Raw genomic sequence first — 27,086 nt, 5'->3', positions numbered from 1 at the left:
GTGGAACTCTTATCACTGATCAACTCATCTGTAATTTACAGTTTTATAGAATTGCCTGGGACATTAAGAGATTAAATGAGGTGACTATAGTCACATGGCTTAAAGATCGGAGCCACCACTCTAAACATAGATTCTTCACACTTTTAAGTCTAGCCTTCTATGCAAATGATGATTCTCCAAAACACATGAATTAAAAGTTGTAAAAACTGAAACAATTTAGCACGATGGTTTCTTTCTTATTTAATAATTTTATATCTTTGCCACTAAAAATGTTGTAACAAGGCCTAGAATAGTATTTGAAAGTTATTTTTCTCATTTTTATTATTATGTAACCAAAAATGTTCCTTACATAAATATATATTTGAATTATAAATATATATAAAACAGTGATATCAATTGAATCAATCAATTATTAAGACCCTACATTTGAAGTAATTCTATAAGTTTTGTTTTCCAAAACAAGTTTTAATGACCTCTAAAAGTCTCTAAAAAATGATGGATTTTATGGGGTTTTTTTATCTCCCTTGACAATACACCATGGTCTTGGTGAGCATTCCCCATCCAAGCCAAACAATGAGCCAGTTTTAAAAAAAAAATCTGCATTGTAATGCTGAACAAAACCTAACCTTTTCTTCCTTTTAGGCAGACAACCAAGTTTTTGGCAACTCTGAATTTCATTTGCTGTTGTTTTTGTGAACAAAATCAGGCAACATACCTTGTATTTTCTCCTTATTTGTTAAAGGAGGCCTGACTATCTCATTAGCATTTATGCTTTCAAAAGAATGCATTGTACATCTTTAAGTACAATTACTATAATAATTGAAGTAACTGAATTTTTTGTGCTGCTTGCTGGTTGGTGATTGTAAATAGATATTGGGGCTGTGGTATGTGCAACCAAGAAATTAATTGGATTAAGGCTGATTCACATTAGCCACATTGATTTCAGGAGCCATTTATCTTTCTGTTAGGTAAACTTTTAGGTGTTAAGAGGTATAGGGACCTCTGCTAGAAAAGTTTTGAAGAAAATAAATTATTTCTTTAACTGAACTTGCATCACTCTAGGTCTATGGACCAGCAATTGGGAGATACTAGTAGATCACATTTTAATTTATAAAACATATTATATAAATAATTATTTTTCAGCTTAACTGTGTTTTTGACTATAGGTCTTAGGATCCAGAGTTGGAAAGGATCTTAAACCATCTAGTTCAGTGATGGCGAACCTATGGCAAGGGTGCCAAAGATGGCATGTTGAGCACTCTCTGTGGGTACTCGGCTGCTTCCCTCCTCCAACCCCTCATCCCCATAAATCTGCCCCCCTCCCCCTCTCTACCATGCCTGATGATATTTTTTCCATCACCTGCCCCTTCTCCCAGCAGCCCAATTTGAGTGCTTCTTCCCTCCCTTGTGTGGAGTAAGGGGGAGGCTCAGCATGGGGTCTGGGGGTTGGGGTAAGGGCAGGGCCTGGCACTCCATTTCTAAAAGGTTCGCCATCATTGATCTAGTTGTGTATGAAGAAACTAAATTTCAAAAAAGAGAAGTAATTTGGGTCCTAGTTACTTGGGATTTGAATTTGTCTTTTAACTCCAAATCCAGTGTTCTTCCTATTACACCTACATTATGGAAACGAAGAATTTCTATTGCATTACAACCTTGTAGAATATAAACCCCATGAAAACAGGGACAATTTTTCATTTTGTCTTTGTATCTCTAACTCTTAGTAATGTGTAGGATACTTAGTAGGAACTTAGTGTTTATTGATTTGAGATAAGATTTCCATTTTGCTCATCTGAAAGTGCAGTAATAAATTATTCAGTTCACCAAGAACTTATCTGCTAACCTACCCTTTGCCCACACTGTGGTGATAAAACTTTGGTTAATACCAAAAGAAGAAGAATAAATGGGTTCTCCCTTAAGGCGGTTAATAATTTGTTTGGGGAGTGGAGGGCAATACCCTTATAAAGAATATGTAGGAATTCCATAATCTTAATTTTCTTCCACAATTAATGAGTAAGCCTCACTTGAAGTATTAAATGAATAAAATCAAGGACTTGATTTATACACTGGGTGGTTTTTTTAACTTATATTTGAAATTCATTCCTTGCTTGTGCTCATATTGAATAATTTTGGAGAATTAATAAATCTACCTTTGGATAGGCAATTTTCCAAGGAAAACTTTCTTTAGATCATCTATGATCTTGGATTTTTTGTGGCTTTCTTGCTTGTGTCTTGATTATTTTTTAATGTTGTCTTTCCTGTTCTTGTCCTGTTAAACAATTCTCCCTAAGTCTATTTAAAGACTGAGCTAAAAACAAAAACAACAAAAACGGTTTCTATCATACTGAACTGGTACAGTGAGCTGATATTTTAATATCTCCTAGTAAGCATAAATTATTTCTTGTTTAAAAAGCTATTGGAAAGAAGATTCTTGCAGTAGTTCAAGAACTTTCCACAGTAATTCTAGCAATAGAGAGAAACTTAGATCACAGCAGGTGTCTCCATTGCCATTAGATCCTTTTCTGAGGAAAAGTCATCCTTTACTGGCAGCACTTGTGCACAACAACATTGTGTTCCTCTAGAAACATCAATGCTTATACTAAAAGATACTTAAAAAGAAAACTTTAAATGAAGGGGGCAAAAATGGAGAATTTTATGGAGGGAGGTATTTTTCAAAGCAACAATCACTAAATACATCTTCCTTTCTGCACCCCTAAAACCCTTGGATTAGGCCTATAGTCCACAATATCTCACTGGTAGTTACTGAATTGCTTATTATTATACTTTCAATAAGGTTATTTGGATAACTCAGTGTTGCTAGAGTTTTTTTGTCAGATTTTATCTTTTGAGGCCAAATCATCTATCTGTACTCCCTACACCCTCAAATGGGAATATAACTTGCTACAGAAATAATGTAAAACATGGAAGTGATTATCTGTTATGTAATAATAAAAGCCAGCATTTATATAGCACTTTAAGGTTTGCACAGTGCTTTAGTATATTATCTTGGTTTATCTTCACAACAACACTGTAAAGTAGGTGATATTTATTACTAACCCCATTTTACTAAGGTATACAGATGCGAAGTGGCATGCCCAGAATTACACAGCTAGCAAGTGTTTGAGGCAGAATTTAAATTCATGCCTTCCTGACTAGCTCCCAAGGTGATACTTAACAACCTCTTGAAGGGAGAGTCTGTGTAATTTTTGTCTTTTTATATTCAGTGTCTGTAACAATGTCTAATTCATGATGGATCATAAATAAATACTTTGGATTGAGCTACAAAATTTCAATTCTATGAAAATTTATATTTGATTAAATGTTAAGGAATTATTTAGCTTTAAAAATATTATATATAGGGTTTTTAACAAATATTAAATTCAACAAGATGTTGTTTTCTTTCCTTCTACACTTATTTTCTGCTCAGTATTTTAACTGTTATTAATGCTTCTTTTTGCATTTCTGTCATTACCCCCTAATATCCCACTGTTCCTCCCCTTATAAGAGTCCTCCCTTGTAATAAATAAAAACGCTCAAGCAAAACAGATCAACATATTGTATGTCTCTTTCTGAATCCCTAATCCAACACTTCTCTGCCAAGAGATAGGTGGAATTTTTCACCATCTGTCTTCTGAGGTTACTATTGGTCACTGTTTTGATGAGAATTCTGGAATCTCTCAGAAATGTTTTTTTACATTATTGTAGTAACAATAGTTCATACTTCATCATCCAAACCTCTTTCTTGTTCTTTCTGTTTGTTGATGATAAATTCATGATAATATTTATAAACATTATATAAAATTCTTATCAATTCATTTTCATGTATAGTAGTATTTACTTCTTATATATTGATTTTTTTCTGATGAGGCAGCATAGAATGTTAAGGAATGAAATTTTCTGGAGGATCTATATATTGAATTTTTAAAATTAGTTTATTAAAAGACTGCTCAAGGAAATCTAACTAGTGAGTGAACTCCCTGCATAGTACAAACGGATGCCAAAGAACAAGAACAGGGCAAAAAGTGGGCTCCACGTGCAAGTAGCTGTACAGGTGAGCTGGGCCAAAGAGAGAGCCAAAGCATGGCCAGAAGAGAGGGGCAAAAGAGCAACTTCCTTTGGCACACTTCATACATAACCCTCTGGACATCATCATCCAGTCCCTCCCCTAGGATATTTCTAATTGGAAAACAGTCACACAGGAGGTGGCCTCAAAGGACTCAACTCTTCCCTCACTTCATCACAGAAAGGGGAGTGTCCTATGTCAAGAGGCCCACCAAAAATGGTGACTGTCCAGCATACTCATTTAATCACATTAGGTAATTAAGTGGCTACTTGGCCTTGTCCTTAAATCCTATTATTCTTTTAAAAAGATCTTAACAAAAAGGGAGGACCCAACCCATTTAATGGGGGGGGGGAGGAGGGGGAAGTGGGGGAAAAACTGTTTAAGCTTTAAAATCAAACTGTTTTTGGAGGCCAAAAAGAAAATTTTTTCCCATTTCAATATTAATTTTCCACAAGGAGTGTAACAGCTATGTGTCTCAATGGATAAAGTGTCAGGCCTAAAGTCAAGAGGTCCTCGGTTCAAATGTGGCCCCAGACACTTTATAGATACGTGACCCTGGGCAAGTCTCTTAACCAACCCTATTCTCTCCTCTTGCCTATCCCTTATCCCTCTTCTGCCTTGGAACCAATACATAAGGTTTTATTCTACGAAAAGGCAAGAGTTTAAAAAAAATTTTTTTTCCGCAAGGAAAATCATAACCAAAAGAATGATGGATTTGGAATTTTAGGGATTAGGTTTGAAACTTCTGCTCCTTTCTGGCCCTGTGAGTTTGAGGAAATCACTTAAACTCACTTAACCTCTGTTCCATCATCTATAAAATGAAGAGGTTAAACTAAATTAGATCTCTGAGATTTCTTCTATCACTAAATCTGCTTCTGACTTAAGAATTACTGATGAAAGACCAGAGCTTAATAGAATCTTTGAAATATAGGAGAAAAGAGAAACCAAGAAAAAGGTGTATTTATTTTTAATCCACTATACTCCTCCACTATTTTGTGGATGATTTCATCCCTTTGAAAGTCAACATGGGCACATGGATAGAGAATTGTCCTTGTAGTCAGAAAGCTCTAGATTCAAGATCTACCTCTAATATATCCTGGCTGGGTGAAATTGAAAGGGGCTAAATGATGATTGAGTATTTTTATTCTAATAGGGTTATTCTCAGATTTTTTATCTATTCTTACTCCTATATTGACTTCTAGTTTCATATCATTCTTTATCTATTAGACATCACAAACTTGATGTTCAGTTTAAGATCACCTAAAATTCAACATATTCCAAACTAGACTTATTATTTCTTTCCCCAAATTCTTCTTCCTTCAAAACTTTCCTTTTCTGTTGAGGCTACCATCATCCTTCTAGTCCCTTAGGCTCACAGCCTAGGTGTCATCCTTATTTCCTCACTTTTTTTATACTCCATATCCAATCTGTTGCTAAGGTCTAACACTTTTATTTTTGTAACATCTCCCACATATGCCCCCCTCTCTTCTCTTAAACTACACCATCCTGGTATAGTCCCTTATCATCTTATACCTGAACTATTGTAATAATCTGTCCTATTGGTCTTTCTGCTACAAGTCTCCCCCCATTCCACTTCATCCTTCAGTCATCTGTCAAACTGTTTCAACTAAAGCACAAATCTTACCATGCCAACTCTCCTCCTTATTAACTCCAGTTACTTGTCATTTCCAAGATCAAATACAAAAGCCTCTTTGTGGTTTGGTGTTTAAAGCCCTTTGAAACCTATCTGCATCACTCATACACTTTTCCATGTCTTTTTATACTTTACACCTCCTCCCCCACCTTCTCCATGTACTCTTTGATCCATTGACACTGACCTTCTTACTATTCCTGAAATAAGACATTGATCTGACACTGGCTCTCCCCCATGCATAGAATGCTCTCCCTTCTCATCTTTGCCTCTTGGCTTTCCTGGCTTTCGGTAAGCCCTAGCTGAAATTTCTTCTACAGAAAGCCTTTCTGTATCCTCCTGTTGCTTTCCTTCTGTTGAATATTTCCAATTTTTCCTGTACATATCTTATTTGTATATAGTTGTTTGTATGTTGCTTCTCCCATTAGACTATGAATTCCTTGAGAAAAGGGAGTTTCTTTTGCTTTTCTTTCTTTATATTGCTTGGCACAGTTCCTAGTATATAATAGACACTTAATAAATATTTATTGAGGGGCAACCAGGTGCCTCAGTGGATAGAGAGCCAGGCTTAGAGATGGGAGGTCCTGGGTTCAAAACTGGCCTCGGATACTTCCCAGCTGGCTGAACCTGGGCTTAAACCCAGTTGCCTAGCTTTTACCATTCTTTTGCCTTTATACTAAGGAAAAATTAAGAATAAGAAGGAGGAACTTGCTGGTTTTAAAAAAATTATAGTAAAGAAAACATGTGAACATTAAGATGTGGGGAAGGAATATATCTGAATAAGGTAAAGGAAATCTGTACATTTAGTGGAGAAGTAAATTACATTCAGTAGGGAGATAGACAAAGACAGAGGAGAGGAGTGTATGACCAAAGAAGAGGAGAGTTAGAGAGGAAATAGCCCCAAGAAAAATATGGTTTAACTCCTTATTGGTACGTGGAATCAGAATATTTGACATATCAATTACTACTTTTGATCTTATTGCCCTTCTTTCCCATTTTCTTTTTCTTTTTAAAGAGATAGGGAACAAAAATAGAGAAAAAAGTATAAGAGAATGTGACAGTTAAGAAAAATCCACAATAATGGGCTGGATGCATGATTTCAACAGTATAACTTACTCATGGATGAGGAAATTCCCTCTACCAGTAAAGGTCAGCAGCTTCTCTGCAACTGAAAGTGTTAGAAAGTTGCTTAAAGTGCTGAAAAGTTAAGTGACTTCCAGAGGCAGGACTTGAAGTCAGAGATTTCTGACTCCAAGGTAAATCTTCTATCCATTCTACCATACTGCTTCTCGGTAGGGTGAAACTAACCATAAAGTAAAAGCAAATAGCACAACTGATGATTAAAAAGAAGGATCCAACATTATATTGTTTATGAGAAATTAACTTTTAAAAATATTCAGTCAGAATTTTAAAAAAGGGACTAGAAATTTTATTATGCCTCAGGGGAATTAAAGAAATAAATAAGGGGTTCCAATTGTGATCTCAGATAAGCAACAGTTAAAATGGACATGGCTTAAAGAGAAAAGCATTATGCTTAAAGGTACCTAAAATCCTGGAATAGTATCAATACTTAATGTGCATGCATTGAGTGGAGTAGTATCTAACTGCTAAAAAGAAAAAGCTAATTAGGAGCAACTAGGCAGAGAGTGGGGCCTGGAGATGTTTATTCAAATCAGAACTCCGACATTTCCTAGTTGTGTAACTCTAGGCAAATCACTTGACCCCAACTACATAGCCCTTACCACTCTTCTACCTTATATTTGTACCACTATACGCCTTGTATATGTACTACTGTACTTACTGTTGGTTCTGAGACAGAAGGTAAAGGTTAAAAAAAGAAATAAAAAAAGAAAAGCTAATTGAATTAGAGGGAGGAATAGCAAAACTATAATAGTTGAGAATCCTCTGTATACCACTTTAAGACATAATCAAATTTAACAGAAAGTTCAATTAAAAAATATTTAAGGATCCAAATAGAATTGTAAAAAATTTAGATATGCTAGATCTCTGGTGATTGCTCATAGGGAATCAAAAGGGCATCTAAGTAGCTATTGGAAGAGGAATCCTGTGTGGCACCTTTCAAAAACTGGTGATGTGCAAAAGCATAAGAAAACCTAAATGCAGAAATAGCCAATAAGTCCTTTTCTGATCTCAACATAATAAAAATTATAAGGAAGACTTGTAGAAAAGATTTAAAATTAAATGAAGACTAAATAATATAGTCTTAATGAATGTAGAGGTCAAAGAACAATTCATAATAATGGTAAATAATTTTATCAAAGAATATGACAACAAAAAAATACCACAATTTTTGGGATACAATCAGAGCAGTGAAAGGAAAACATATATCCAAATAAAAAATAAGGAAAAATACATTGGCATGCAAATAATCAAACTAGAAAAGTAACAAATCAAAACTAAACACAAAGCGAGCAGCTAGGTGACTCAGTGTTGATTGAGAGCCAGGCCTAGAGATGGGCAGTCATGGGTTCAAATGTGGCCTCAGATACTTCCTAGCTATGAGACTCAATAGTAACTCCTATTGCTTAACCATTACTGTTCATCTGCCTTAGAACCAACACAGTATTACTGATTCTAAGTCAGAAAGTAAGGGTTTTTAAAAAGGTTAAAAAGCACACACACAAATGGAAAATTTGAAAATCAAAGAAGAGATTAACAAAATTAACAAAAAAACCTACAACCTACATAATTTATAAAGGAATAAACTATCTTAGGGGATGGGAATTAATGAAGTAGACAAACCATTAGAAAATTTAATTTTACAAAGGAGAGAAGAATAGATGAAAGGAAGTAAAATAAGTTATTCGAAATTATTTTGCTACATTATATGGCAATAAAGCTGGCAATTTAAATGAAGTGAATGAATATTTATAAAAATGTATAATCATATTAACAGAATAAGAAAGAATTAAAATAGCCCAATCTCAGAAAGAAAAATTGATAAAACATAAATTAGCTCCCAAAGAAAAACCTCCCAGAACCAGATGGATTTAACAAGTGAATTCTATTCTAAAAATAATTCATTTTAAATATTACATAAATTGTTTGCAAAAATAGACAAAGAAATAATTCTAAATTTCTTCTATATGGCTCTTATACTCTTATGATGGAAGAAACAACAGAAAAATAAAACTATAGATCAATAACTTATGAATAGCAATGTAAAACTCTGGAATAAAAAATTATTGATGAGTTGGCTGTAATACATTTAAAAGATTACACACCTTGATCAACTTGTTTTTATGCCAGAAATGAATATTAATTCATTCAAAATTAAGAAAATGAAAGCAATTAAGACTATTAACAACAAAACAATTTTTAAACACTTGATTATTTCAGTGGTGCAAGAAAAAAATTTTGACAAAATATAGCATTCATTTATGTTAACAATAAAAATTGTAAAAATAAATCAACCTTTCCTTAATTAGGCAAGCATTATCTAATGTATAATGAAGAACTAGCATTCTCTATCATGGAGAACATTGAAGCCCTTTCCATTAAGAATGGAATAAAGATAACTAGTCACCATTATTATTTAATATGGTTCTAGAAATGCTAGCTTTTGCAATAAGACAAGAAAAAATTGAAGAAATAAGCACAGGCAAAGAAAAACCAAAATCATTGCCTTTTGCAGGTGTTATGATTTATTTATGGTTTATCTATTAATCCTAGAGATTCTACTAAAAATTAATATAACCAATAAGTTAGCAAGACAAAAAAAATAAATGAACAAAAAATTGTCTTATGTATATTACTAGCAAATATAATGAAGACATTAAAAAAGAAATTCTGATAAAAATAATTAATAAATGAATAAAATATCTGAGATTGCACCTACTAAAATACATCCAGAATTTATATGCATAGAAGTACAAAACTCTTTTCAGAAATGAGACTTAAGTAATAGGAGCGAAATTAAGATGGATGAGCTGTGTTAACATAATCAAAATGATATGTAATATTACCAAAATTAACTTACATATTTGTTGCCATTCCAAACAATAAAATTATTTCTTTATAGAACTAGATAAAATAATAATAGAATTATTTTGAGGGGAAAGTAAAGAATCTCAAAGGAAATAATGGGGATTAGGGACAGAGTAGAAATGAAGGGGACCTAGCACAACCAGATCTCAAACTATACTGTAAAACAGTAATCAGCAAAACCATTTGGTACTGGCTTTAAAAAAAATGGAAAAGTTGCTCAGCATAATACACTAGGAAAGTAAGACCCAGGAACAATTAAATGTCTTTAACATAGTGTTTAGTGAGTTCAAGGACTCCAACTCCTGGAATAAGGGTTCCCTATTTGACAAAAACTGCTGGAAAAACTAGAAAGCATTCTGGAAGAGATTAGTTTTAGACTACTATCTCATATCATGTACCACAATAAGCTTTAGATAGACATTTCTAGTTGTAGGAGGGCAAATACTCATTCACTCTTGGTGAAGCTGTGAATTAAACTATTCTGCCCAGCAGTTTAGGATGATACTCCCAAAGTCTTTAAACTGTACATTCCCTTAACTTAATGATTCTCCTTTAAACCAAAGAGGTCAAAGATATTTGTAGCACAGTTTTTTGTTGTTACTGTAATAAATAACTGAGGAAAAAAGTGAATGCCTAATATTTAGGAAATTAATGAACAAATTTAGACATATAAATATAATACAATATTGTGCTATAAGAAATGATAGATAGGATAAATTCAGAAAAACCTAGGCAGAGACTTAAGTGGATTGATGTATAGTAAAATGACTAAAACCAGGAAAACACTTTATGCAGTGACTACAGTAATGTAAAAGAAAACAACTTGGAAATATTTAACTCCGATCAATGCAGTGAGCTGTCATGACTTCATAAGACTAGTGATGAAAATCTGATCCTACTTCAGTCATCTGAGGTGATGGACTAGTGAGTGAGGTATTTTCAAACATGACCAGTCTGATATTTGTTTTGCTTGACTCTGTGTACTTGTTAAAAACAGGAGAGAACTTTTTCTTGAGAGTGGGGAGGAGTTGGTAAGTAGTGAAAGAAAAAAGACAAGAGAAAAAAAGAACAATCAAACATTTTCAAAGTATACACAAGTGGGGAGGAGAAAATTCAGAAGGAGACACAGACAAGCAGGGAAGTTTTGTTACTATCACATTAAATTAAATTATTAATATCATATTAAATATGTTAATTTATAGTGATGCTTAGATCTACTAGACTATAAACTTAATTAGATAAGTTTCTTCATCTTTTATATCCCCTATCATGTTCAATATTATGACTGTAGTAAACTCTAAGTAAATATTAATTGAAAGAATGAATATGAGAATTTAATGAGAAACTTTAGATTAGCATTATCTTATAAGTTACTGAACACCTAACCAGATATATGTTAGTCATTATATTAAATGTCATAAACCATTTCTTTTTTGACTTTCATGTTGTACTAGAAACTTCCCTAGGAGGATTACTAATTTTAATAGGATTATTGGGTTGTCTGACAATCATAGAGATTAGTTATCTTAAACCAAATTTACATATTGTTAGCCATAAATACACCAGTAAAGTACTATTGCCATTGAATTTGTCAAAGTATTTTACATTTAAAGCTTTAAATGAGACTATTGTGATACCATAATCAATGCTTCAAAATATAAATGTTGCTTATTTGGGGCTATATAGTGATATATAAAAATGGATTTTCCTTTACTGAGAGAATAATTTTGGAAATCATCTTTATAATCATGACCAGTCAGATAATTTTTTTTCTCATAGTCTTGCTGATTCCCAGAGTATTGTAGAAACAAATATAGGAATTACTAACTCTAGATAGGAATAGTCCAGTATCATATGGGAGAATAACAGTAGATCAGGAAGCATGTTACCTACTGGACAATGTTTACTCATGTCCAAATGCCTTTAAATAATGTAATATTGGGAATTTTAAAGTGTAGATTTACTGTAGCTAATTTGTTTAAAGCCTTTCTCCCCAATCATTTCCATGTTTTTTCCAAGCACTTAAAACTCTATAGTAAATAGTCCTGAGCCCTGAGTAGGGATTTTTTTCTGATTCTATACATTGAATTATCTTTTTGCTCTTTAAATTGTATTTTTAAACAAAGAAATTATCTCATTTACATAGAACAAATGCTAGGTATAACATATGAGACAGTACAAACCTAAACACTTAAGCCTGAATTTGAAAGAATCTGTGTCAAGCTCCTAAAGAGTCAGAGGATAAAAACAGATTTTACTTATGGACTAATTTAAAATCTCTTACTGTTTACTTTCTATTTGTTTTATATTGCAGTCATCTATTTAAAGATGTAAGCACTTTAAAGGAAAATATTAGATCACAATATTTTCTTTCAGAAAGATTATATTTTCTTTCATTTGAAAAATTAAAAATATGCAAAGGTCACCTCTCACTAGACCCTTAATCTTAGACTGTAATGTAATCTTTCTGTACCATCTGGTCTCTTAATAGTACTTAATGAGAACAGCACAAGGGGAAAAAACATCCTGTTATTATTTAGCAAGGATCATATCCACAATTTGGGAAATATATGTTGAAGTATAATGGGATGAGCCTAATGAATTGCAGCTCATCCACGGTCTGACCATTTGGTGATGAATTCTTTAACCACAGCATCCCATGAACTAAGGGAAAATAGGCTTCATTTCTATGCAGCTACTTCATCCTCTTTTGCTTTCCCAATGATTGTGGCATTGTGGTGGAAAAGGGTAGAAGATGCTAAAAATCACAATATTTATACTGCATGTAGCCTTTAGCTTAACTATTGGTTCTCTAAATACGAGATCTTGTTCAGTGAACATTGACATAATATGTTGACACTATTGGAAGAAATGAAATGCTATTAATTTTGATATTCTTACCATCAGTGAAACAAGAAGATAAAAGAAAGTTGCAGTTAAATGAAAATAGCTCACATTTTCTTTAGACAAGAATATACGTTGGCAGAGTTGATTTTATTCCATCTTTAGAAGGCAGCAAATAATAATTTAGATATTTGATTACTTCCTATTATAGGGCTTATAATATGCATTGGCAAAAAAATTACTTTAAAAATGTCAACTAATGTACTCTTTAAATATCTCTTTAAATCTCTTTAAAAAGATAACGAAGTAGAGAATTCTTTGAGGAACAAAGTAAATCTCTCCAAATTAAATCACCATATTCTTTGATATTTAATGGTTTCAATGTAAAGGTAAACACAGAAAAGGACTGAAAAAATGCCAAAATTATATGAGAGTAAAATATGCTAAATCTAGACTATATAGAGTTTATCTATATACATGCTTATCTACCTCAGTGACTTGCAAGATTATATCAAGCAAAGTTTATACTGCTTCAAAACTTTTTCACACTCTGGCCTCTCTTTCCCTCTGATTGAACAAAGTAGAGGGTGGAGAGTGAAGAGCTGCTCTCAGATATTTTATTTAAGGAGGGTACTCATGCTAGCTATCTGAATGTTCTTATGGACTTCCTCTAGTCCTGACACAGAGAATACTGTCTCTTTCTACTTCTCCCCCCACCCCGATACTCCCCCAGCTTTTTAGTTTCCTTTTGTGGATTGTCTTCACCCATTAGATTGTGAGCACTTTGAGGTTAGGAACTGTCTTTTATTTTTTATTTTGGGATTCCCAACTTTTAGTACAGTACTTGACACATAGTAGCACTTAATAAATGTTTATTGGCTAACTGACTATTATGAATTATTCCTGAGGGAACAGAATTGGTTGGTGCTGAATATGGTAAACACTATATTATAATAACAAAAAACAAAGTTATATTTGTCAGTAAAAGACCCATTACTGAAGTGGGAGTCATCCTAGATTATCTACCTATATATAGACCATTTATTTGGTAGAACAAAAATATTTGTGCAAAGAAGGAAGAATAGAATTGAGAAAAGAATATGATGTTATAATTAAAACAACTCCTACCTGTCTATTTAAATAGTCTGTTAATGCTGAAATATTGAAAATGAATGAACAGATATCAACATAGATTATAACAATTTCCTAAAGAAATTTAAAGTGCAAATCAATTACCATAAAGAGCTAGTATACATTTGAACTCCTTGCCAAATAGAGAAAGCTGTTAGCCAAGAACAACATTAGTTTAGAATATGAACTTAAACATCTGATTAAGGCAAATTCTGGAAAATTATGAACAATATCACCTCATGAAACAGCAAAAAAAGAAGTAAAGGGGAAAATGAGTTAAAAGGAATTCTTGGTGAAAGATCCAAACTGATGGCATTTAAGGATAACTTTGGAAGGAGCACAACTGATGAAAAATATAAAATATATATAAAGATTTAATGAAAAATTATTTTTACCATAAATGATAGTAGAGCCATTACATTTGTATTTTAGTATCACAGTGCCTGATTTATTATATAAGGAATTGGAGGTAGCATTAGAGAAAGCAGCTAGACTAGAAAAGCAGTGCCTACTATGTCTGATAAATTACTCTCTTGCTAAAAGTAATGCAATATTGAGGGTATTGAATAAACTGATTCTTATGAATCTGATGTCTGAGAAAACTATTAGTATGATCGCCATAGATAAGATTTAAAATATCCGTTGGGTTTATCTAAGCATCAGAAGATATATATGGGGGAGAAATGTTATACATATATTAATGAGAAATAGAAATCAGATATTAACTAAACTTTTATATTCATCTATAGTTTTATATGCATCCACAAGTTTTTATATACATCTATAGACTCTACAGAGGGAGAAAAATCCTATAAATATAATCAGTGAAGTAAAGTTAAATGCAATTCACATGGCAATCTTTCATTCTCAAAACAGCCCTGAGTATAGCCTATGTAGAAGGAAAAACCATGTGAATGTGTGTGTTCATGGTGTGGCAGACAATCCAACATTCTCTTTTTAGAGATATTAGAAAATATACAAGAGAATACTTATATGACTAACATGACTATCATAAAGACTTTGAAGGGGAGAATAAAGCTCACATTTCATCCTAAAATGAACTTGTATGAAACCTTACATAGGAAACAAATCCAGAAAAACATTTGTTAGAGTCTAAATATTTGTGTCTAGAGAAACTGGTTAAATGTCACCTATGTGTGAAAATTTTATCCTGAGGTCATAGCTTTGAATGTTCATTAAGAAGTATATTCAAGAACGAAGGTGTGGGCAAACAAAATATCTGTGGTGATAATTTTAATCAATCAAAAACTTCCCCTTAAATAGTAAAAAATTTTAAAAAGTAGAATAGACCGGATGGCCTTTAGGCAATTGTGAAGTTATTTCAAAGACGCAATGATTCTCCTTAAAACAAATACTCATATTTTAAATATTTAAATTCTTAGTGCTATTTTTAGATGCAAGTCATAATCTCTGAAAAATTAAAATTTGAAGATTACCTAAAGGCAATGGAGAAGTATTGCGGTAATAAGCAGACTGAAATATATTATAAATGACAGTTGTGCAGAAAAGGTGATATAAAGTATATCTTCAAAAGAACGTAAGATTAGAAGGGAATAAATGATAATCTAGGCATTATTAGTATTTTGATAAAAAAAATAGTCTATCTGCTTTATTGGTATCTATATAAAGTCTATAAAGGCCTATAGAGGAAGACCCCCAGCATATTGGCTGGACTTCTTGTAGAAGATTTATTGGAGAAAATGTTTTGAATGTCAAGAACATATGTTTGGGGGGAATATCCACATAAATTAAATTACAGATCTATTTAATTTTCAAAGAACTATATACTACAACTTTTTGGCAGCAGCTATATTGAAAAAAGAACATAAAAATTCAAAATTGGATTCAAATTTTTTTTAGGTTTCAATCCTAGCTCAGATGTTCAATAGATGTGTTATCTCTTTATGCACAAAATGAGGTAATAGTTATATTGTTTACTCAGGTGATCAGTGTGAGAATTAAATAATGTATACAAAGTAAACTAAAGAGCATTTAGTATGTTGTTGCTAGTGGTTATTGTCTCTGGTTTCAATTTATATAAATCATTTCTATTGTATTTTTAATTGCTGAAATTAAAAAAAAAAAGACCATGTACTGCATTATGTTGTTTAAAGGAAAGTAAAGTATTTATATTCTGATGTACACTAGGAATGTAAAATGTAAAGAAGTCCATATTTACAAAGTTAAGATTTAAGTTACTATAGTAATTTAAAGTCTTAAAAACTTCTGTCTTTTGTATGACACTTAGAGCATTCATGTCACATAACATATCATGTAATAATTATAGATTTATTTGAAATGAACATAGTTACACCGTGGTGTTTTTGTATTTACAAACATGTTTATTTTCCTCTTTTTGCAGATAGCTGGGGCTCTATGGTGGTACTTTGTGTCGAAAGGCGTTGAATATTTGGATACAGTATTCTTCATTCTGAGGAAGAAAAACAACCAAGTATCTTTCCTTCATGTGTATCATCACTGTACTATGTTTACATTGTGGTGGATTGGCATTAAATGGGTAGCAGGAGGACAAGGTGAGCATTTTTAAGAATTTGTAATGAGTGGAGAAAATCAATATATTTGAATGAAATGTATGCATTTTGTATAAATTTGGTGAAGGAAAATAATGGAGAATTGATTGTCTGAATGTGGCACTCAGCAATTTAGAGACATGCCAATTAACTTCCTTCTTGGTTTAACTTCATTTCTAAAAGAATATGTGGGAGTAAAAAGGGTCATAATTAGGATCAGGCCAACATGGAAGAGAAAAACTACATGATGGAGGACTATTTGCCCCGTGCCCCTTTCACTAGAACTTTGGAAGTTTGTCTTCCCTTGTTGTGACTCAGAGCAAGATAAGCAAAGAGATCAGTTACCTTTTGTTCTAGGGCCTTCCAGTGCATAAGTCTCAAAAGGACACTGAGATATATATCCTCAGTCTGAAATTTCCCAGGTCAGCTCTATAGGTTCATATCTTTTTTTTTTTTTAACTGATTTGGGCTTACCATGAATATCTGGAATTAAAAGATTATTCAGTGTTAAGTCATGTAAACCAATGCTAAAGAGCATCTGAATTTTTATTTTGTTTAAATCTTTTTTGAAATTTTATTTTTTAGAAAATTTTTCCATGGTTCCATGATTCATGTTCTTACTCTCTCTGCAACCCCACCACCCTGTAGCCGACGCACATTTCCACTGGTTTTTACAGAGCATCTGAATTTTTAATAAGACCCCAAGAACTACTCTAGCCTTTATAATCTTAACTCTTTATATTGTCCTTTCTCCTGAGTCTCTTGTACCCTGGACCTTTCACCACACATACCTTGCCAAACACAAATCTGTGGTTGTTTCCATAATCTGCCTTCCTCCTTCCATCTCATCTATTGCTAATATGCAGTTTGGAGGAAGTCAAATGTTGCTTCGATTGGGCCTTCTGCAGATTCATTTCATCTAATTTCAAGTAGCTAAAACAGAGGTGTTTATATTTGACCTTATAGGGAATAAGGAGTCACCAGAATTTATTGGGTAAGGTGGTGGCATGGTTAAGCCTATGCTTTAAGAAAATCACTTTGACAACTATTGGGAAAATGAATTGGAGAAGGGATAGACTTGAGGTGAGGTGACCAATCTGGAAATTATCAGAATAATTAAGGCAACAGTTAATGAAGACTTGAAATGGAGTGGTGTCTTTTTGAGTAAAGAGATGGGAACCAAGGAGAATAGAAGTTATGGAGGTAGAACTGACAAGACCTGGCAATTGGTTGGATATATTCAGTAAAGTAAAGTTAGGGGTTAGTTCTAACAATGAAATTATCAACCAATTTGCCTGGAATTTGTCTGTGAGATATTGGTATCCTTGACAGAAATAGAGATAGTTGGAAGAGAGGTGGACTTTGGGGAAAGGAAAATGAGTTCTGTTTTGGATATGTTGTTTAAGATGTCTTTTGGATATCTAGTTCAAAATGTTCAAGAGGTATTTGGTGATAGGGAACTGAAATTCCTCAGTTTCTTCTTCTGCAAAATAGAGATTGCACCCTCATCATAGGATTGCTGTAAGAATCAAATAAAAGATATATGTTGGGATATAGGCAAGATGGCAGAGTCCTTAATTCCCATAAAAACAACTTTAATGCCTTAGAATGAAGGACAAAACCAACAAAAGGATAAAGGTGAAATAATTTTCCACCCAAGAACAATTTTAGAAAGTTGGTAAAAAAGATCTGTTTCACTGGAGTGAGAGGGGAGCACAGACCAATAAGCCAGCAGCAAACATTGGGGGTGACTGAATTGACAACTGCAGCTCTGGAGTTCTCATCCTGCAGACAGTAAGGAGGTCAGACGATAACTGGTCAGAAGGAGATTACAAGGGACCTTTTTCTAGAACTGGTGCAGGACTCCGTTGCACTACCTATACATTGCTCTGGGTGGCAATCCCAGTGCAAAGAGGAACACTAGCACATTGAGCATGTAGCTTCAAGGGAGTGGGGATTCTGGTCACATTTTCAGAGTGGAAAAGAATGCTTTTGGTTGTGCACATGCCAGGAAAGCAATGACCACACCTCTCTTTAGATCATACTACCCTGGAAGAACTGAAAACTTAAAGATCCTCAGAATTAACTCTGAATACAGCAGCATTAAAAACCTGAAGCTTTAGATATGCTCTCCACCAAATAACAGGCTGAGAAAATGATCAAATAACAAAAACAGAACCTGACCATAGAAATTTTGGTGACAGGGAAGATTAAAACACAAACTCAGAAGAAGACAACAAAGTCAAAATTGCTACATCTGAAACCTCAAAGAAAAATTTGAAATAGTCTCAAACCCAAAAAGAATTCCTGGAAGAGTTCAAAAAGGATTTTAAAAATCAAATAGGAGGAATAAAAGGAAACTTGGGGAAAGAAATGAGAATGATACAAAGAAAATAATGAAAAAAGAGTCAACAGCTTTGTAAAGTAGGCACAAAAAGTACTAAAGAAAATAATATCTTAAAAAAAAGAATAGACCAAATGGTAAAAGAGACACAAAAATCCACTGAAGAGAAATTATTAAAAAGCAAATCTGGCCAAATGGAAAAAGATGTTCTCACAAGGGCAAATTATCTCACATAAAAGAGGCATGAAAGAATTTTTACAATGGAGGGGAAGATGGAGGGGGTAGATAATGCTTGAATCTTATTCTTATTGGTATTGGATCAAAGAGAGAATAACATACACACTCAGGTGGGCATAGAAATCTATCTTATCCTATAAGTAGAAGGGGAGGTAGATAAGAGAAAGTGGGGGGAAATTAATAGAATTGCTGGTGAATTGAGGGAGGTGGTGGTCAGAAGCAAAATACTTTTGAAGGAGGGAAGGGGGAAATTACAGAGAGAGGTAGAAGGAGAAAGTAGGATGGAGGGAACTACGTAGAAATCATAACTGAAAAAAAATTTACAGGAAGTTTCTCTGATAAAGACCTCATTTATCAAATATATAGAGAACAGTCAATTCTATAAGAATATAAGTCATTTTCCAATGTATAAATGGTCAAAGGATACGGATAGGCAGTTTTCAGAAGAAGAAACCAAAGCTACTTATAGTCATATGAAAAGAATGCTCCAAATCACTATTGATGAAAGAAATGCAAATTAAAACAACTCTGAGATACAACCTCACCCTTGTCAGATTGGCTAATATGACAGAAAAAGAAAATGAGAAATATTGGAGGGGATATGGAAAATTGGGACCCTAAAGCACTGATGGCGGAGTTCTGAATTGATCCAACCATTCTAGAGAGCTATTTGGAAGTCTGCCCAAAGAGCTATATAAAACTGCATATATCCTTTGACACAGCAATAACACTGCTATATCTCAAGGAAAAGAACCTATATATACATAAAATATTTATAGCAGGTCTTTTTGTGGTGGAAAGTTATTGGGAATTGAAAGGATGCCCATCTATTAGGGAATGGCTGAAAAAGTTGTCATATATGATTGTGATAGTATACTATTGTGCTATAAGATATGACTAACAGAATGCTTTCAGAAAAACCTAGAAGTACATACATGAACTGATGCAAAATGAAGTGAACAGAACCAGAACATTGTACACAGTAATAGCAGCTTTGTATGACTATCAATAGTGAATGATTTAGCTATTCTTAGCACTATAGTGAACCAATGAAATTCTGAAGGGCTTATGATGAAAAATGCTATTTACCTCTAGAGGAAGAATTAATAGAGTTTGAATGCATATTAAAGCGTAGTTTTTATAAACATGGAAATATATTTTGCATGACTGCACATATATAATAACCTATATCAAATTGTTTGTCTTCTCTGTGACAGATAAAATTAGAGAGGGAAAGGAGAAAACCTAAAACTAAAATTTTTTTAAATGAATGTTAAAAATTATTTTACACATAATTGGAAAAAGTAAAATATTTTATAAAAGAACTATGGACTTTCCATTAAATCTAACTACAGGTAGAAAGTACTCTACTCCCTTCTTGCTTTGCTTCCAGACAACAACTGTCCACCATCTTTCCAGAGGTTGGAAATGCAGTCTTCATGTTAATTTTATGGAATTTGTAGATATGTTGTTGTTGTTGGGGTTTTTTTTAATGAAAAAACTTTATCTGTAAAAGCCTAGGACTCATAAATCCCTTGCAAACAAATTCCTGCTATCACCACTGGTCCACATAGTTCCTATATGTTCTTTATACATCTCTTGTCTCACAAAACATAATGCAATTGATATTTTATTTCTTGTATATTTCTTTTTGGATTATAAGGTCATTGATAGCAGGGTCCATACTTTATTTAATTTGGTATCTTTCCATGTCTAGCATAATTCACTGCACATGGGAAACATTTAGTTGCTTATTGAATGAATGGATGCAATTTGAGACAAAAGACCAAGATCTGAATCCTAGATCCAATAAATAAATAAATAAACCTTTAACCTTGCTAAATCATTTTTTTCATCTGTAAAATAGAAATAATAATAATAGTTGTACTTCTTATCTCATAAGGACTTTCTTAGGAAAAATGAATAATGCATCTAAAATGTTTTATAACCTGTAAAGTGCTATTTTTATTAAAGCCATTGGTGGGGGAGGGGTGAAGAGAACAGACTTAAAACATTTTGCAATCTTTACAGGGCTGTCCAAATGTTAGATTTTATTATTACACCCATAGTTGGGGTATGATATGGATGGTGACCCAGCAAAGGAGAACAAAGAGTCGTCAGACAGGAGGAGAATTGTTTGAGATCAGTGTCATGAAAACCCTGACATGAGAGAATGTCTAGGAGGAAAGGATGGTAAATAGTGTAAGATTCTATAAAGGTGTCAGTGAGGATAAAGACTAAGAAAAGCCCATCAAATTTGACAGTTAAGGGATCATTTAATTAGGCTAGCAGCTAAGAAGGGAGAAACTAATGACATTCACCTTTCTCTTCCTCTTCTTCAAAAGGAAGGGAGACCCATCAGCCCACTCCATCCTGGGCAGCTTCTACTGGGACCATTTGTACTACCCTTACATTGGACAGGTCACCTGTAGGATGATGGGCACCACTGTTTCCTACTGTTTAAACTTGGTCTAGTGTTATTTCTACTACTCTGGACTACTTTTCTTTTTGTGCTTTCCTTATTTAGATAAATATAATGAAAATTATTTCATCTTTGATAATCTAAAGCTCTTAGAGTGATTCAGTAGTCTTTTAGCATCATTCTTATAACTAACATTTTATAATTCTATATGCAGAGAAGGTTTAAGAGATGGGACTAAATTTGTGCTGTCCCAAGACATACCTTAAAATTTGGAATAAATCCATAATAAAGCTTCTGTGTACATTTAAAGTAATTTGCTTCTTTCCCATAAAAGCCTGATACAACAAAATTTGAGTTAAAGGTTCTGATTGAATAGCTATTGTAACATATAAGATTGAGAAGTAGCAAAAACAAACAAACCTTTTAAAATGTAATCATTACTTATTTTTTTCAACAGCATTTTTTGGAGCTCAACTTAATTCTTTTATCCATGTGATTATGTATTCATATTATGGCTTAACTGCATTTGGCCCATGGATTCAGAAATATTTATGGTGGAAACGATATTTGACCATATTGCAGCTGGTGAGTAAAATATTTATTAAATTAAATCTTCAAAGAAATCAGTTTTATATGGTAGAAAGCAAAAATATTTTAAGACTTTAAAGTTTCAAAATTTAAAAACTTGAAGTAGAGCACACACACACACACACACACACACACACAATCAAGAGGCAGTTCAGTGGATAGAGAGCCAGGCTTGGAAATGGGAAGTCCTAGGTTCAAATATGACCCAGGACACTTCCTAGCTATGTGACCCTGGGCAAGTCATTTAATCCCAGTTGCCTAGTCCTTACTTCTCTTATGCCTTGGAACTGATATTTACTCTAAGACAGAAAGTAAGGGTTTTAAAAAAAAATCTAAGATTATTAAAATGTTATAGTAAATTGCAAAGAAAAAATTGGTTTGGAAACCAAGTAAGAGGTAGGAAATAAGAGGTAAATACTAAGTAAGAGGAGGCACAACAAAATCAGGATAAAGAAGGAAAGCAAAGATCCTAAAGAAAAGCATAGGATTATTAAATGTTAAGATCGGAATGGGGGCAACTGGGTAGCTCAGTGAATTGAGAGCCAGGCCTAGAGATGGGAGATCCTAGGTTCAAATCTGGTCTCAGACACTTCCCAGCTATGTGATCCTAGGCAAATCACTTGACCTCCATTGCCTAGCCCTTATCACTCTTCTGCCTTGGAACCAATGCACAGTATTGATTCCAAGACAGAAGAAGGTAAGGGGTTTAAAAAAAAATCGGAATGGATTTTGGAAATCAACCTAACCCAACAATACAACTAAGTTGTAGTTTCCAAAGAAACACTACAACCCCCCCCCCATTTTCTAAATAAATTGAAGAAAGAGGAAAAGGAGTAGTTATGGATAAAAAATAATACTAGAACAGCTCATTTTGTGATGGCAAAGAACTAAGATGACGTCTATAAATTGGGAAATAGATGAACCAATTATGGTATGTGAATGTAATAGAATACTATTGTGCTATAAGAAATAATAGAGGGCAGCTGGGTAGCTCAGTGGAGTGAGAGTCAGGCCTAGAGACAGGAGGTCCTAGGTTCAAACCTGGCCTCAGCCACTTCCCAGCTGTGTGACCCTGGGCAAGTCACTTGACCCCCATTGCCCACCCTTACCACTCTTCCACCTATGAGACAATACACCGAAGTACAAGGGTTAAAAAAAAGAAAAAAAAGAAAAGAAAAGAAAAAAGAAATAATAGAAAGGATTGTTTCAGAGAAGCCTGGGAAGACTTATATGGACTGTTTCAGAGTAGAGTAAACAGAACCAGGAAAACAACTTATGTAATAACAACGATACTATAAAGACAAATAATTCTGAAAGACTTAAGAACTCTGATAAATGTCATGGCCAATCACAATTCCAAAGGACTTATGATGAAGCATGCTAACTACATCCTAACATAAAAATGATTAATTTTCATTTGAAGGTTTAACTAAAGGCTACCCTTTTGGAATTGTACTAGATAATCTAAAATGTATTTCATAAACAAAACACACAAAACCTAAGAAGGAGCAGGGATGGAATAATGATAAATATCATTCTGATGATAAATAATGAATAAAATTACCATAAAATTACTTATTTTATATAATGGCACTTAGGAAAGCAATAAAAAAAATTGGACATCTCGCTTAAAAGTGGACTTTAACTGGCCTCAGACACTTCCCAGCTGAGTGACCCTGGGCAGGTCACTTGACCCCCATTGCCTACCCTTACCACTCTTCCACCTATAAGTCAATACACAGAAGTTAAGGGTTTAAAATTTAAAAAAAAAAGTAGACTTTAACAACGTTGTATTATATATATATATATATATATTTAAAAGCACATGACCTCTAATCAATGATTCAAAATTCAAAATTGCAGAACCAATTAATTTTAAAAGAAATGCTGTTGCAAATGGTAGTCATAAATATTGGTAACCAGAACAAAACAAAACTATTGTGGATGCCAAGTTTTGGTTAAAGGATAAAATCAGATTTATAACTAAATATATATGGATTTGTAACTAAATGTATATGTTTAGATTACTCCCTTGTCCTCCTCTGCCCCAAATTTGTACTAATTTATAGTCTCATTAGCAAAATAATAGATTGAGGTAGTGTTGTACAGCAGAAATGTAAGTGGATTTGGAGTCAAAATACCCATGTTCAGATTATGCCTGTCCTATTTACTCTCTTTGTTTTCTGAGGCAATATCTCTAGGCCTCAGTTTCTTCATTCATGAAATGAGAAGGTTGAACTAGATGTCTGAGGTATCTTCCAGTTCTAGATCTATGATTCTATGATCCTTTGACTAGGTTACCTTTGAGTTCCCTTCCGACTCTCAACCTATGAAAATATGCTCCTTTTTAATGATAAGAAGAGTTAAGTTAATATACTCAAAAGTTTTAAATTCTTGAATAATATTAAATCCATATTAGTCATTTCTCTTTTTTAATACCAAAAAATTTGGTGTAAAGGTTATTCTTTAATTTCCATCTATGGTCCCTGTTTTTTTGTCTATGCTTTGTTCTTCCCAAATAACTCTGCTATATTAGTTTTTTTAAATGTCCTATCATCTCTACCAGAAATTATTAGCTCCTTCATCTAGTAACCTAGTGATTATCTTGTTCACCATTGTATCTCCTTCAACACCTTGAAGTTTCTAACAAATGGTAACTATTCATATATTTGTTAAATAAATAAGTACTGCAAGTAAATTAGCCATAGAATATGCCAGTTTCTGCTCCAAGAACATTTGATGGTGCCCTGGAAAGGACAATAGAATTGGAAACATTTTGCTCTTAGGATTTAGATCTAATAGCCTTAGTTTTCCAGAGCAAAGGATTAAAGCATAGTCAAACTACAAAATTCAGAAACCAACTTGATGACTATTTTTCAAAGGTTGGCATTTGTTATGTAATTGGATTTAATCATAGTTTGTGTTAAATTTTATCAGTGGAATCATAGTTGAAAATACTACTCATTTCTACTTAGGGTTGCTAAACAAGTAAGCTAACCAAACAGGAAACACAACCTTTTCAGAATACTGGGTGTGAAGAACTTATTAGCCACTGAAGTACTGTAGGTAAATTTTCCCTCCAAGCTTTCCATAGCAGAGCTGTTTTTCATAGAAATATATATTCATTTTCCTATTATCCAATTGTCTTTGTGATATTTGTCTATATATTGAGCTTGTTGCAGAAAAAAGGAAATAAAAGCGAAAATCCCAAGTAAATTGTATAGAGTGTATTTCTTTTCTCATAGCCTATACCCAGTTCTCATTGTGAAAGCCCAGATAAGCACTCACATCTATATACACACCCTTTTTTCAGTGATGTAGGCTTTGAAGATCATTGTGAAACTGTAGACAATCAAAAATCTTGAATTTTGCCAATAGAAGTTGTAGCTTTTTATGTTCATTTCTATATATCCAGAATCTAGGCCCAGCATCTCACATAGTAAATACTTAACAAATATTTGTTTTATTATGAAATTATTTGAAACAACTTAATTTGGGGAAGAGTCCCTTTAGGTTCTAAGTCCTTAGAAGTCATCTAGTTCTGCCTCATTATTTGACTTATAAGGAAACAAACCCAGAGAGATTGAGTGACTTTCAAAGGATCATGGATGTAGTAAGTAGGATAATGGGATTTGTAGTCAGATTCTCTGACTACAAACTCAATATACTTTCCATAACATCATGACAATAACTTTTTTTGGGGTAATAAACCAGTCTTAAAAGAGAAAAACTTGAATTACACAACTTAAGGAAAATCAGTATTAGTTCTACAGAAAGAGTATAATGTTCCTTTGTACAGGCTTGTCCAAAACATGGCATAAGAAAAACCCTTTTTACAAAATACCTAACAAGTTAATCTTATATAATGAAAATACAATTCATTTATTTAATAAATTTTTCTGTGCTTTAATCTTCATAGAAGAGGTAGTACTGTGCTTTAAAAAAATCATGATTTCAATTAATAACTTCATAATTTATGATTTGGGAGTTTAGGGTAATTTTTAGGATATTTTTTAGAACTATTTAGAACTTAAATTTTTCAGGTTTCCATGTATTTCCTTATAATAAAAAGGTTTTAAATGTTTACTTATCCTTTGTAAATAAGAAATAACTATGATGCTCAGTTTCACCATATTTTTAGTTATGTTGATTATCCCCAAAATTCCAAAAGTTTTTAAAGTTTAAATCTGCACTAAGACTTTAGGGCAGTATGTATATTCCTGCCATACAGATTAGGAGAGCTCTGAATTTTGAAAAAAAAATTAAAACATTCTAAAATGTTAGATTGTAGCTGAAAATTTTGATAAAAATAGAAAATACAACACTAGTGATACATCTTTTCAGTGTGCTGAAAGATCTGTGTTTGTGCATATTTCTCTAAGTAGGTGAATTGTTTTTTCCCTAAAAACTCATTTGTGCTGTTTGCATATACCAGAATCATAAATTTAGAACTAGAAGTCACCTCAGTGATCATTTAGTCTAATCCCTTTATTTTACACATGAGAAACTAAGAACCTCTATTTAACTTGCCTAAGATTACTGAGATAGTAGCAACAGATCTGATATTCAACCCAAATGCCCTGATTTCAGGCGTCAGCTCTTTGTAACAATGTTGCTCTCAAAAGATATAGATATATATATGAGCATATATATAATCATACTCCATATTAAATTTAATCTTTATACTATTCTTCTTTCAGGTTCAGTTCTATGTGACTATTGGACACACAGCGTTGTCTCTCTATACGGATTGCCCTTTCCCCAAATGGATGCACTGGGCTCTCATTGTTTATGCCATCAGCTTTATTTTTCTGTTTCTTAATTTCTACTACCAAACATACAACGACCCCAAGACATCAAAAAATCGAACAGCAGCAGCAAATGGTATTTCAGCAAATGGTATAAGCAAATCAGAAAAGCAGCTAGTGATGGAGAATGGAAAAAAGAAGCATAATGGAAAGGCAAAAGGAGAGTAACTTGATCCAGGCCTTAATTGTTGTTGACAGTGAGGAACTTCCCATTTGATAAAATTTTCAGGGAAAAACACAAGCAAATGAGAGTTTGGAATAGGGAGAAAGGAGCCTTCTCTCTCTGTGCCAGTTAACCTTTAGATTAACTAAAGTGTTAGATAAGACACCCAGATGTTTATTTATGAATATTGTTTTAATTATAAGACTTCTAGTTAACTTTTGATTTTTGTCCAGACTAAAAGGATCATCCTATTATTTGGAAGATTACCTTTCAGGCCA

The 27,086-nt window shown here is 33.1% G+C and overlaps 1 protein-coding gene across 1 annotated transcript in view; it reads left to right on the top strand.

Annotated features, from left to right (window-relative positions):
- Positions 1-26,813, top strand: part of ELOVL4 (ELOVL fatty acid elongase 4) — a 59,179-nt gene extending 32,366 nt beyond the window's left edge. The window contains exons 4-6 of the mRNA XM_044675770.1: positions 16,078-16,249; positions 21,707-21,834; positions 26,538-26,813. Coding sequence (XP_044531705.1) covers positions 16,078-16,249; positions 21,707-21,834; positions 26,538-26,813 — 576 coding nt within the window. The remainder of the gene's footprint in view (positions 1-16,077; positions 16,250-21,706; positions 21,835-26,537) is intronic.
- The last annotated feature ends 273 nt before the right edge of the window (positions 26,814-27,086 follow it).

The sequence above is a fragment of the Gracilinanus agilis genome, chromosome 4, assembly GCF_016433145.1.
Source record: "Gracilinanus agilis isolate LMUSP501 chromosome 4, AgileGrace, whole genome shotgun sequence".
NCBI classification, from domain to species: domain Eukaryota; kingdom Metazoa; phylum Chordata; class Mammalia; order Didelphimorphia; family Didelphidae; genus Gracilinanus; species Gracilinanus agilis.
The sequence above is the reverse complement of the archived record's forward strand: the minus strand, read 5'-3'. Positions and strand labels throughout refer to the sequence as shown.